Source organism: Ochotona curzoniae, unplaced genomic scaffold, assembly GCF_017591425.1.
Source record: "Ochotona curzoniae isolate NIBS_2020 unplaced genomic scaffold, NIBS_Ocur_1.0 contig_4501, whole genome shotgun sequence".
Lineage (NCBI taxonomy): Eukaryota > Metazoa > Chordata > Mammalia > Lagomorpha > Ochotonidae > Ochotona > Ochotona curzoniae.
In genome coordinates, this window is record NW_024466307.1 from 1,280,485 (window position 1) to 1,294,604 (window position 14,120).

Consider the following 14,120-nt stretch of genomic DNA (forward strand, 5'->3'; position numbering starts at 1 on the left):
GCTGGGACTGGGGGCAGCCTGGGCTAAGACAGGCTGTCGCACCTGCTGGGAAATGCTGAGACTGGGGGCAGGCCAACTCAGACTGGACCACAGCACCCGCAGACACATGCAAGACCAAGATTTGGGAGCAGGCTTGGTAGGGGAACTTTGAAGACTCCCTTACTGTTTCCACTGATGAACATGAGAGGTGGGAATGGGGGCAGGGGAGACTGGGCTAGGCTGCTATACCCACTAAAACACATTAGAGCTGGAATGGGTGCGGACCAGCCAGGCTAAGCAACAGCACCCACTGGCAAGTGCCAGGACTGGGTGTGAGTCATGTCAGACTGGACCATATACTCCTGGTAGGTATGGGATCTGGGACTAGGAGTGGGCCTACTGGGAGAACTGTGGGTGCTCCCTTGCTGGGTTGCAGCTCCCATGGTGAGCATGAGAGTCAGGGCTGGTCAGCATACGTGTAGACCGGGTCTGCTATTAGGTCAGGCTTTGCTGGGCTGCAGCACTCATGGGTATGCACAAGAGCCACAAGAGATGTGGGATTGATCAAGCCAGGCAGCATGTGCTAGTACATGCCACTCTTGGGGGCACGGGGGACTGCGCCAACTAGGCTGCAGCACTCACTGAAGACCTGCGGGAGGCTGCTCTGGAATAGGCTGCAGTTCCCATCAGTTCACATGAGAGAGGGCACAGGGACAGAACTGACCAGTATGTGCGTGGCTGGTGCAGGGAATAGACCAAATCTGACCCTGCGTTGGGTGGTGCACAGTCTGAGGTCACTTCAGGCAAGGTTTCTGGAGGGACCCCCCCCCCCCAACTAGACTGCTGGACTCAAACCCCAGCCACACGAAAATCACAATATACGAGGTCTTGGAATTCATGTGCCAGGACCAGTCCTTCTCAGTTGGTAATGATGCCTGTGCAGTGCACGGCACGCCCAGATACACACAGACGTGACAGCTCACCTAGGCCAGCAGAGCATATCAACTGCCTTGTCAGAGGAGGGAGAGCAGAACAGGGTGGACCACTCTCCCGGCCAAGCTTTGCAACATATTCCTGGGCCTGTGAAGGCACTCAGGTAGACTGAGTCCGCCAACAGACATTGGACAGATTTTCTCAACCCTGGTACAATGAAGCCAGCAACGTCTCAGCGCTATCAGAACCACAAGGGTGGCACCCTGGGACACCATGCCCCACACCACGGTCTCTAAGGTGGTATTAAACGACTGGCCCCTTTCTCAGGTGCTGATGTAGTTTGACAGCAAGAACTGGCCCCATACTTCCCCCTCTACAGACACTGAACAAAGAAAAACTGAAAAATCTTTCCCACTCAACTTCTTCCATACCTTGACCCTCCCCACTCTAATCAGAGACGCACATGTGTGTGCATCCCTCTCAGCTATGTAAACAAAACTAACAATAAAATTTTAAAGATAATAAAATAATGATAAAGTATTGCTTGTACGTAAGAAAAAGTAAAATCCAGCAGGCAAATTTACTGTCCAGACTTAGATCTAGTGAACCTATACCTCAATCAGATAAACAAAATTAATAAGCAAAGTCAGTTAGGAAAACTGGAGTTGAGTTATCAGAACTCAAAGAGATTTAAATCTTCAAACCTTCTAATTAATCAGACACACAAGCTACACTAAACATCACTCACAGAGGTGATTCTCATTTCAGCAACTCTGCTCTGGAGCAGAGAGAGCGAGCCAGGAGCCTGCTCCTCCTCTTTGCTTATGCCTGCGACTCCAGGCTCCAACAGTGTCAATGCCTCCAACTGCAAGGTGTTTGAAACTTCTAAATGTGGGCCGGGCGCCATGGCCTAGCAGCATTAGAGAGAGAGGGATAACACAGATCTGCCATCTGCTGGCTTGATACCCACATCACCACAACGTCCAGGCCTGGGACAGGCTAACGCCTGGAGCCAAAAGCTCCTCCCAAGTCTCCCCCATGGGTAACAGCCACTTGGCTGCCTGCAGTTGCTTGTCCCAAGCCCTTAGCAGGGAGATGGAGCTGAAGTGGAGCCTCAGGACCAGAGCAACAGCCTAAATCCTCACCTTGCATGCCAGGGAGCCCATATGGGCGTCATTCCACATCCCATCCAGCTATTCCGCTTCCCCTCTAGTGCCCTGCTTGTGACCTGGGAAAGTTAGTATAAGATGGCCCAAAGCCTTGGGACCCCGCACCCATGGACACTACTGGAAGAGGATCCTAGCTCCTAGTTTGGATCGGCTCAGCTCTAGTGGTTGGGCCACTTGAGGAATGAAGCAGCAGACAGAAGATCTTTCTCTGTCTCTCCTTCTCTCTATGGATCTGCCTTTCCAATAAAATAATTAAATCTTAAAAAAAAAAAAAATGGAATCTCCAGGACACAAACTGGTGCCCATATGGAAAGCCAGCAGTGCAGCAGGTAGACTTACCCACTCCACCACAATGCTGACATCTGCCCTGGCGGCCTTAAGAGAATCGTGAAGGATCAGAGTGCAACACCAGGACAGTGGGTAGGGGGCTGCCCATTCTGCAGCCGCTGTGTGAAGAGTGATCAGGAGACTCCCCAATGGTTGGCAGATACAGGACCTGGCATGGTCTGAACAGCATCACCCCAGATTGCTGGGGGAGTAATGATCAAACAGCACAAGGTCTGGATAACACTTGGACTGGGAAAACCAACAGCCTGAAGGTGGGAAAAGGGCACAGCCTCCATGACACGTTCTAATCAGGGATGTACAACTCAAAGTCAAAATTGATTTGACATGCTACAACATATTTGGCTTGGATTTTTTATACATGTCAAGGTCATGAAAGGCTCAAGAACTATTCCAGATTAAATGAGATTAACAGGGCCCGGCGCGGTGGCGCAAGTGGTTAAGGGTCCTCGCCTCGCACGCCCGGGATCCCATATGGGCGCCGGTTCTAATCCCGGCAGCCCCGCTTCCCTTCCAGCTCCCTGCCTGTGGCCTGGGAAAGCAGTCGAGGACGGCCCAAAGCTTTGGGAACCTGCACCCGCGTGGGAGACCCGGAAGAGGCTCCTGGCTTTGGATCGGCATGGCATCGGCCCGTTGCGCTCACTTGGGGAGTGAATCATTGGACGGAGGATCTTCCTCTCTGTCTCTCCTCTCTGTATATCCGCCTTTCCAATGAAAAAATAATAAAAAATAAATCTTTAAATGAGATTAACAAACGATAAACACTACGTGATCCTAAATGCTTCACTAAAAGCAAAAAGAAATGCTAAAAGGAAAAGTCTTTGGAGCAAATGACAAAACTATAACCAACGTTCCACGCCCTGTGTCAGTCCTATAGGTGTATAAATGAGTGTCTTTGTTTATAATCACACACTACGGCCTCAAGGGGAAAGGAACAGCAGCATGTAAGCTATTCTCTAACGGTTCTGAGGAGACAATGTTAGGGATGTGTTGATGTGCCAGAGTGAGGAAGCCCAGCACTGGCCCAGGCCTGGCAGCGGTAACCATCTGGAAAGCGAACCAACAGATGCAAGATCTCTCTCCCTGTCCCTCCAATTCTCCTTTTCAAATAAATAGGTAAGGCTTACTTAGAAAAAAAAAAAAAAGGCCGTGGGGCAGCAGCATTGTAGCTGTCTGCAACATGGGCATCCCCCACCTCTTCCCAGGCTCCCTGCTAACAACCTGGGAGAGCAGCGGAGGGTGACCCACGCGCCTGGACCCCTGCACCGAGGCAGGAAACCCAGATGGAACTGCTGGCTGCTGGCATTAGCCTGGTCATGCCTGGCCAACCCTGGCCCTTGCAGCCAGTGATCAAAAAGACAGAAGAGCCCGGCGCGATGGCGCAGTGGTTAAGGTCCTCGCCTTGCACGCCCGGGATCCCATATGGGCACTGGTTCTATCCCAGCAGCCCCGCTTCCCATCCAGCTCCCTGCTTGTGGCCCGGGAAAGCAGTCGAGGACGGCCCAAAGCTTTGGGACCCTGCACCCGCGTGGGAGACCTGGAAGAGGCTCCTGGCTTTGGATCGGCATAGCATCAGCCGTTGCGCTCACTTGGGGAGTGAATCATCCAGCGGAAGATCTTCCTGTCTCTCCTCTCTGTATATCCGCCTTTCCAATAAAAATAAAATAAATCTTAAAAAAAAAGATCTCTCTCCTTCTGTCCTCTAGGATAAAACAATAATTCTTCAAAACATAATAATAACAACTGATCACCTAAATGCAAAGTGATACGCTGGGGAGGCAGCCATTGGCTCAAGTACTCGGGTGCCTGCACAGCAACTACGCAAGGCTTCTGGGGATCTCTCTCTTCATCTAAGAATGCAAAGCGTATAGTCTCAGAATCAAGTCGGTTACTTTTAAACTTTTCTAGTCTTACAAAAAGAAGAGAAAGAAAGAGAGAGAGAGAGAGAGAAAGAAAGAAAGAAAGAAAGAAAGAGAGAGAGAGAGAGAGAAAGAAAGAAAGAAAGAAAGAAAGAAAGAAAGAAAGAAAGAAAGAAAGAAAGAAAGAAAGAAAGAAAGAAAGAAAGAAAGAAAGAAAGAAAGAAAGAAAGAAAGAAAGAAAGAGAAAACCGACTAAAGGTATCCTGGGGGCCTGGGGGTCATGTGTCCACTCTTCCTAACTTTGCACAAACCCGAGCTCCCAGCAGGACCCGGCCACCTTCCGGCCGCTCCCCGGCGGGCACACCCTGCCCCGCCTCGGGGTCACCGCGCAGGCCCCCGGCCAGCCCTCCGCCGCCCGAGCGCGGTGCCCGGTGCCCGAGCCTGGAGGCCGCCCGGGCCGGCTGCCCCTCCGGCCACCCCGGCCCCCCAAACCTGCTCCTCACTTCTTCAAGTCGCTGCTGAAGAGGCCGAAGGCGCCCGACGGCGAAATGGTGGAGGTCGCCTCCTGCCCGAGCTCCGCCGCCTCTCCCCCTCCGGACTGCTCGTTGTACGCCAGGCTGTTGCTCGCCATGGCCGCGGCACGGGCGGACGGCGGCCGCGGTGCTCGGCGAGGTGGCTCCGGCCGGGCGGACGGCGCGGCTGCCTGAGGCGGCGGCCGAGCTGCAGGCGCTTCCGGACTCGTCACGGCCGCCGCCGGCCGCGCATGCCCCGAGCCGCGGGGGCGGGTCCCGGCAGGCCGCTCCGCGCCGCGCTCCGGGCTCCGGGCTTTGGCGGCGTCTGAGGGGCCGGGCCCGGGCGGCGGGGCGGGCGCGGGGAGGCGCGGCGCTGAGGGGCCGACGGGCCCTGGGGTCCCCGGCGCGGCCGGCGGGGAGGCTCCGTGCTCCTCGGGGGTCCCCGGCGCGGCCGGCGGGGAGGCTCCGTGCTCCTCGGGGGTCCCCGGCCGGCCGGCGGGGAGGCTTCGCGCCCCTCAGGGAGTTCTGGGAGCTCTTCCGGGTCCCCCATGCAGGTGCAGGGTCCCAAGGCTCTGGGCCGTCCTCGACTGCTTTCCCAGGCCACAAGCAGGGAGCTGGATGGGAAGTCAGGCAGCTAGGACACAAACCGGTGCAAATATAGGATGCTGGTGCTTGCAGGTGGAGAATTAGCCTGTTGAGTCACTGCGTAGGCTCCTGGCTCCTAGTTTGTATCTGCTCAGCTCCAGCTATTGCGGCCACTTGGCAAGTGAACCAACAGACAAAATCTTTCTCTCTGTAAATCTGCCTTTCCAATAAAAATAATTTTAACAGATGCAAAGCATATATTCTTAGAAGAACGGGTAACTTTTTTTCATGACTGAAACCAGTGATGGATTGACCAGAAGAGACCTGGCTCCAACACAGTATTGTTAAACATAGTAACTTCAGTGGAGTTCTAACATTCCAATCTCTGCAGAATCTGTATTGAGATGACCATGAGGTTTTCTGACCACGTGTGAAAGGAGAGATGCTTGCAATCAAAAGAAACATTCACTCTCCAAAGCGAGCTGGATCTGTGGGGTCAGGCCGGCCCCACCTTGGGAGGCCCTCGTCTGACTGGGCATCCCAGCCTGTCGGTGCCTGCGGTCCAGCTTCCTGCCCCAAGCCCGTCCCCTAGAAGGCCCAGGCGGAACTCCTGACTCCTGGCTTCTGCCCGGCTCAGCCCTGCTTCTGGAGGGCACTTCGTACGTGAACCAGCAGGTGGAAGACTTCCTTTGCTCTCCCTGTCCCTTTCTAACTCTGCCTTTCAAAAGAATAAAATCAATCCTTCGAAAAATTGTGTTTGCCCATTTGATGTCTGCCTGAATCTGCTTCTCTTTTGCTTCCTCAATAGCCTGTTGATTAGAAGCAGGTTGCTTCCGCTCTGGACTGAGAACAGACCTTGCCAAAAATGTCTTTTCTCCCTGCATCACTGTGTCCCTAAGTTAAGATCCAGAAGTCCGATACTAGAGTAAATAATACAGCGGAAGTTTTGACAGACCTTGGAAGATGCCTGACCCAAAAGGAGGGTGCCAGCGTGTCTTCCATCAGAATCCCTCTGGTCACATGCCCTTCCTGGCTCTGAGCACTGTAAATCATTCTAGTGTTTACTAATCTGATTGGCAAAAACCTCACAGTAAAATGCTCATGTAAATTTGCATCTCATTTATTGTAGCTAAGTAGACTGTGAAATTTATTCGAATAGGACATGTTTGAGACGATAGTCGTAAATTTGCTGGAGCACACATGTAAATCAAAAATTTCTCAGGGAAACAGTGATATATTTTGATCCTAAATAAGACAATTAAATCATACAGTCAGTGACTGCTTGAGTTTTTCTTCTATTATACAGGCTTGTCATTTGGTAATTCTAAGATGGATATTCATTTTATTGATTCCTAGACACACTGTAGATGATGCTAACATTTTCTGATATCCTAGGACAGTGTAAGTTGTAACAACTGTTTCAAAGCATTGTAGGAAACCTGAATGTGTCTCCCGTAACAAGGAACAAGATGCTGCAGAACTAGTTGGAGGAGTGGAGACAGACTCCTGGCGTGGGGCGTGGGTGTGCTTGCCCAACACACAGCCGGTCACTCACATGGGTGGGTAGAAGGGTGGGTAGTTATCTGCAAGGTTCAGAGCAGGAGCCCCTGGCAGCCACAGCTTTGCTCCCAGGCTCCGAGGGAAGCTGGGGTGCTGGGGCCAAGAGGGGCTTGTTCAGCTCCTGACCACAACCTGCCGTTCGCTGTCGCTGATGTGGCTCAGCACAGAATGCTTGTGACAGCCAAGAGGGCTTCAGTCAAGCTGAGGACTAACTGTGGGTGGTGGGCCTGACTTCCAGGGCGTGAGAGCCTGCGAGAAGAGGTGAGCCCCCACACTGCTCATGGAGATGGCATTTACTGCAGTAGTTTCCTGGGCCAGTGGTATCACTGCTGCTAAAGGCAGAGCAAGGATGTCTCGAGCTAGGAGTAAGGGACTAGGTCCTGGTGATACCCTGTGTCTGCTGTAGGGACCGTTTACTAGGGGGAACAGCTAGAAGAACACTGGCCACCAGAGGTGGGCCTTCGGCATAGCAGTTAAGGTGCTTCCCAGGACACCTGTGCTATCCTGCCTGGGACGTCTGAGACCCCCACTACCAAAAGCCTTCCATGCCCAGGGCCATCATATTATGGGGAGTGGTATTTGCATGTAACCCATGCACATGTTCCCATATACTTTAAGTAATCTGCAGATTGCATATAATGCCTAATATAATATGAAGATATAAACCATTGTTATACTGTTTCCTTAGGAAAAATAACAAAGAAAAAAATTTATTTAATATCTTCATCCTGTAATTGTCAGAATCTGCAGATACATACATGGAATGTGGTATTACATTTTATCATTATTATGTATGTAGACATAGGTTTTGTATAGGCTACATTAAAAAATGTGTCTGCCAGGACCCGGCACAGTAGCCTAGCAGCTAAAGTCCTCGCCTTGCACACGCCAGATGTCTCCCCAGGAAACCACAGGACCAAATACGCCATTTTGGAGCAGCTTTCAACCGATCCCAGTGCTGGCTCTTTGGTGAGGAACTGCGTCTTCCACCCTTGCCATCGCTGCACCCCACGCGGTCCTCACCACAGTCAGGAAGGGGTATTGGTGCTCATGTTCGTGTGAATAATGCTGACGACCAAGTTCATGCAGTGAAAATCAAGTATTTCACTCAACCTATCGACTCTGAGGAATTTTTGTCTGAATTATGTGCAGAGTTTGGCAAAGGCTATAACCTTTAATTAACTGAGAGAGCATGAAACATATTTGGGATTTTTGTTTGCATGTCATAATTGCAATCAAGGTAATAAAATTGCTCTCAAGCACCCACTCCTGTTACATTAGCATATACAGTTAATGTGAAATCCCAGCTAATATAGTCTCCCGTCTTTCCATGTTTCTTGATTGTTAAGGTTAATAGCAAAGGCCTGCATTCATTAGAATAACATTGTACTAAAAATATAATCCGTCCCAATTAGCGGAAGAGCGCCTGTCTGGTGTCTGTAATCCCAGATTCGGGCAGCAGAGAGCGCTGTTTTCACAGAAACCATGAGACGCAAATACCGTACCACTCAATTTTTCTACATTAAAAGTCCTTTTTTCTCCTTTGCCCTTTCTTTTAGGAGCACATTTGGCCCTAGAGTTCAGCGCTATCTGTTTGCTTATTCAGTTTTTCGCTCTGTAAGTGGGTCCTCTTTTATCATGACAAGCGACAACGTCCCCCAGTGGACACTTCCATCATTATTCCATTTTACAGGGAAACTATCTCTCCTGGCTCGTGCAGGGAGAGCGCACCTTGACCGGCCAAGTCCCAGATGAGCACCACGTACACCACGCGGCCGAAGGCGGGAAGAGGGGAGCTCAGCCGGGGCCCAGGCATCCTGTGCGGAGCCCTTGGCTCAGATGCCCTCCCGCCACCTTCAGTCCTGTGATGTCCCGGGGCCAGGGCCAGTGCTCACTGGGGCCAGCCCAAGGCCTCGGCCACCTGTCCCTCCCGCCTTGCCGGGCAGTGGACGGATCCAGGGCGTGCTGTTTAGCTGCCCTGGTCCTTAGCAGGCCGCAGGGGTCTCCAGGAGCACACAGGTACTCTAGCAGGATGTGTGGCATTCCAGCACCGCCCACACACCCCGGGGTGAAGGCACCACGGGGCAGTGGCCAACGGCCTTAGTTCTCTCACCTGTCCACAGAGTGAGCGGGGTGCAGGGCTTCTTGGACCCAGGGCTTGCCAGCCCGCTGGGTGCCCACTCAGCCAGTGCAGCTGGTCAGTTGGCCCACTTCAGCTTCCGTGTGGAGAGGGGTGTAGAACCCCTGCACGTTTTTTATCCCTTGCTTTTCCTCATCCTCTGCAGCTCCCTTCTCCACGTCTGTCTTTCCACTGGACCAGGAAGAAAGACCCAGGAACACAGCTTCTTAGAATAAAGGCCATCTGTATTCTTTTCTCTGCTCGGCTGATGTGTTCCTTCACGGGTGGTCGGCGAACCTAACACTGGCATTGCAGGCAGAGGCTTAACCCGCTATGCAAGGTGCTGGCCCCAAAATATCACATAGTACACGATTCTGTTTGTTCTAGAAATGTCCAGCACAGGCGAATCCACAGACAGAAAGCAAGCAAGTGGTTGTTGAGGACTTGAGAGGGGAAGGGCGAAAGAATGAGGAGCACCATGCCACGCATCAGGGCTTTGCGATGGCCGGAAGTCCCCGAACTGTGGCAGAACCTCAAACTTGCAGGGAGTCCAGGCACTGTGGGATAGAATCCCAGAGGTGAGCTCGCCGGACCGGGTCTCCAGTGGGTCATTTGGATGGCAGCTTTCCTGCAAGCTGCGAGCAGATCCCCTCCCTCCACCAGGAAGGAGGACAGGCTTCCCCAGAGCCTGGCCGACAGAGCACGGTCGCATTTTCAGAATTCTGTTAAACAGCTGGATTGAAAACATGTCACCCTAGTGTAGTTTTAATTTGTGTCTCTCTCAATACGAGTGCAATTGTCCTTTTGCAGCCCACTCCCTGCGGATGGGACTTAGGCCGCTGGGAACGGTGGCTGGAGCTGCAGGCTCTGGCACGCTGGCTTCTGCAGCTCAGGCCTGTCCAGCAGCTCCAGCTTTTGCCCCACCCCCAGCTCTGCCTGTAATTATTCAAGTTAGTAATGGGTCTCTTTGGCAACAAACTGAACCTCTACAGAAAATGAGCCAAGGGCTGTTAAAAGAGAATAAAAGTGGAATTTTTAGCCTTTGAGTTTGAGCTTTCGAAAGCTTCCCCTCCCCAAAAGGCTCCAGCCTCTCTCCAAATTTCTGATGCCAACGTACCTCTGATCCAAACACGCGATTTTGCTCCAGGGCTGAGCTAACGCGCAGCTCTTCCAGCAAGAACAACGGCGGGTGCAGACGCGTTCCTTCCTCAGCAGTCTGTCTCTGCAGCAGGGTGTGTCAACTCCGATTGCCAAACATGACCCCTTTCTGGACAGAAAATCAGATCCTAATGAAAATCCCCCTGCGGAGCTCCGTTATAAACCTGCCTTGCCAGTGGTCTCTGGCTGCTCATTTCTTTTAAAGATTTTTTTTTTAAATTTTATTTATTTTAGTTGAAAAGCAGAGGAGAGAAAGACAGAGAGAGCTATCTTCCACCCACTGGTTCGCACCCCAAATGGCTGCAGCGGCTGGAGCTGAGCTGATCTGAAGCCAGGAGCTTCTTCCAGGTCTCCCACGTGGGTGCAGGGGCCCATGGCTTCAGGTCAGATTCACCTTCTTTCGCTGGAGTTTCAACAGGTAGCTGGATTAAAAGGGCAACAACCTGGACTCAAACCAGCGTCAATATAGGAGGCTGCTCCAGGACAGGTGAGTGAAGTTGAATCTCAGGTTGTAGATGAGTAATTTTTACTAAAAGTATGTTCTATGCAACATCTGGGAGTTACCTACACTAAAAATTATCTGTTGCTTATCTGAAATCCAAGCCTACTGAGTCATTCTGTACTTTTATCAAGCAACCTTACATGAATTAAAAGGTGTCAGGAATAATTGAGCAGATTACAAGAAGATGCTTAAATGGAGAAATTATTTTATTAATCTACACTGCGGCCATCATCCACATTTTCAGGATGGCGCACGCTAAGAATACACAGCCTTTTATGCCCCCAAAAGACCCCAGATGTCATACAAAGGTTTCATTAATCCTTATCTTTTGTGAAGCCAGCAATCTTAGAGAAGGGAGCAGAGATTCACATAGAGTCTTAGTATGCTTTGATTTGTTACTTGTAACTCATAGGCAGAGAGAGGAAGATGGCATTGAGGCCAGGGACATTCTCTGCTGTTTAACCAGAGGGAGGCACACAGGAGAGCAGTGCCCGCCGGAAGGCAGGCGCAGCTCCCCACTGGTGCCCGCGGGAAGGCAGGCGCAGCTCCCCGCCAGTGCCCACCGGAAGGCAGGCACAGGGCTGTGCTCCTGGCTGCAGTCTGGCTCATTCCCAACCAGTGTGGCCATTTGGGGAACAAATCAACAGGTGGAAGACCTTTCGCTCTCTTCCCATCTTTTTCTAACTCTGCTCTTCAAATAAATAAATCTTTTTAAAATCCCAGAACGATTACAAGAAGTATTTTAAGTGCTCAGAAGCCACATGTGGCCAGCAGCTACGGTATTAGACGATGCCGACAGAACAGGTCTGTGCTTGCAGACAGAACCCACTTGGCCTGCACCTGATTTAACACCTTGGCATTCTGTGTTATTGTCTTGAACACCTTCACAGCTTTTTTTCCAAGCATCCATGTAGCAAAGCCATCAGACTGCACATGCATTTTTTGCATAAGGTGTCAGAAATCAAGGCAACTCTTTGCAAGCTGTGGAAGCCTTTAACCGTGCGTTAGCAAGAACCCCAAGTCCTCCTTCCACACTGAGACAGGCATAGGTGGCAGCTGCTAACGGCAGTTTATTGTATGCTTCTGTGGGTGATGAGGAGTGCAGAAAGCAGAGAGGAGCTGGCAGATCAAGAGACTCTTCTGGAATGGCAGTGTGGCCAGCAGAATGCAGCACACTGGATCCAGCGCTACCCACTGGACGGCAGCAGCTACCCACTGGATCCAGCGCTCAGGATGAGGTGCCAGAGCTCTCGGGTGGGGTGACCCAGTACTCCTTCCTCTGCTGGAGCTCAGCATCTGGCCTGACAGCAGGGAGCGCCCAGTTGATGGCAGATTGCAGGAGCCACTGTGTTTGCAGCTGCGTCTTCTTGATAAAATAATTGCTGTTTCAAGTGAGAAATTATCATGTGGAGTTGAAGCCGAATGCAAAAGTGGCATCTTAGCACAGCTTGACTTAGTGGCGTATAAATAGGTTTGGGGGAAAGGAAGGCTTATGATTAAAAAGACCATCATCACAAACAATGGGCAAAAGTGAATGCAACTTAAGCAACAAGGCTCGGGCCACACGTCAAGCCAATGGTCTACACACTGCCCAGCCATGCTCAGGGTGAGCTCACACACCCTTGCGTGGCCTTTGGGGAGATGCCTTGCTTAGACTAGAAGCTGTAGGCTCAGGGCAACTGGTGGGAGCAGCTGTGTGTGTGACTGCAAAGGACTTAGGAGGCCTTGGGCCAAGCGTAACCTGTATTTGGCCTGCAATAACGCTTAGTTAGAAAGGATGCTAAGAAGGGAAGGAGCCGGCACACACATGGGATGCACCAATCTCTCACAGACAAGGCGGCAGCTGGAGCCCTGGCTCTCTCGTGCTGTGATGGCGGCTGCAGGGAAGACCTCCCAGGACTGCAGAACATTCCTAGGTCCCTGGTTCCAGGTGGGGTTGAAAGGCGTGGCTGGGAGACTTGGAGGATGTGAAGCTGTGCGGCTGGGCCGTGGCATCCCCAAGGACAGTAGCCACTGTCAGGCACCCACAGGTCCCACAGGCAGGGCAGGGTGTGCCCTGGGCCTGCTTCACAGTTCTTCACCAGCACATCCCCAAGTCTCCAGGAAGTTTCTCCCTCTGTTCCCAGCCTGCCTGGTGTTCTGCCCGAGCTTCCTGCAGTTGCCCCAGGAGGTTGGTTGGGAGCGGGATGGAGAGCTGTGAGCAGGCTTGGGGGAAACGCCTCTGACATCCACCTCACCCCTGGGAGCACCCTGCAGTCGTGGGGGGACTCCGATGGGCTCACGTCTCCCAGCTTCTCCGCCTGCCGTGTGTGTGTGTGTGTGTGTGTGTGTGTGTGTGTGTGTGTATGTGTGTGTGTTGTTAGCATCTCCGCGGGGGTGAAGCTCAGCACTTGGGGGACAAGAGCCGGCTGCTGAAGGCCACTGTCACCCCATCCTTCACTGGGGGCTCCAAGCAGCACTGTGCATGTCCCCAGGAGGTCCACACTGAGACGGCCTCCCTCATCACGATCATAACCTGCTTAACATACCCCCCTTTTAAATTTATCTTTATTGGAAAGTAAGATTTACAGAGAGGAGAAAAAGCAGAGAGGAAGATCCTCCATCTGAGGGTTCACTCCCCAAGTGACTGCAACAGCTGGAGCTGCGCTGATCCCAAGCCAGGAACCAGGAACTTCCTCCAGGTCTTCCACATGGGTGCAGGGTCCCAAGGCTTTGGTGCCGTCCTCGACTGCTTTCCCAGGCCACAGGCAGGGAGCTGGATGGGAAGCGGAGCTGCTGGGATTAGAACTGTTGCCCATATGGGATCTGGACTTTAACCACTATGCTATTGCACCGGGCCCAACATTCCCTTTTTAAGCACCTTTCCCTTTTACTGGCAAAGCTCCGTAGGTTCTTTTCCTCAGCTTAGTATGTAAGTAAACATCCGGGAATCAGTTACAGTCTTACTTACAAAGTGAACAAATAAACTTGGAAAGCAGAAGGCTCCTGGGAAGGAGGGATCCCGGAGCTGGGGCGCCTCCTGAAGGAGGGAGGGAGGCACTGGGGTTTCCTGAAGCGGCCAGGGTTTTGTAGGGTTCCCTGATTTCTCCCTGTCTGGGCGGGGGCTGCAGAAGACCCTCCCCATCGGTACTCTCTAGCCAATCAGGAGATGGCTGGGCAGTTCCCATGTTGCCCAGGGGAAGGTGTTGTTTTCCGGGTCACCTAGTGAGGGCCAAAGAGGAGCCTGACAAGTGGTTACTTTCCTTGATAAACAGTGCACCTGCAAACGGTGGGGGGCAGTGGGACGGGGGCTTCACCCCATGAGGTTTGCCCCTGGACCGGATGGAAGAGCTGACCCTCCCCTCTCTCTTCCCACTGGGAACACCACTCGGAAACTTCTGGTGCCCATGTTTCTTGTCA

At 52.2% G+C, this 14,120-nt stretch overlaps 1 protein-coding gene and 1 non-coding gene across 3 annotated transcripts in view; both read right to left on the reverse strand.

Annotated features, from left to right (window-relative positions):
* Positions 1–5,010, reverse strand: part of AP3B1 (adaptor related protein complex 3 subunit beta 1) — a 151,263-nt gene extending 146,253 nt beyond the window's left edge. Inside the window, exon 1 of one of the 2 annotated variants that reach the window (XM_040985954.1) lies at positions 4,789–5,010. In XM_040985954.1, the coding sequence (XP_040841888.1) occupies positions 4,789–4,916 (128 nt within the window). In that variant the 5' untranslated portion in view covers positions 4,917–5,010. The remainder of the gene's footprint in view (positions 1–4,788) is intronic. The other variant, XM_040985955.1, reaches the window with a different exon arrangement.
* A 6,611-nt stretch (positions 5,011–11,621) lies between these two features.
* LOC121160395 lies at positions 11,622–11,704 on the reverse strand. Its single transcript, XR_005884546.1, has one exon. It is a non-coding gene; the product is annotated as a small nucleolar RNA SNORD60 (small nucleolar RNA).
* Positions 11,705–14,120: the final 2,416 nt, after the last annotated feature.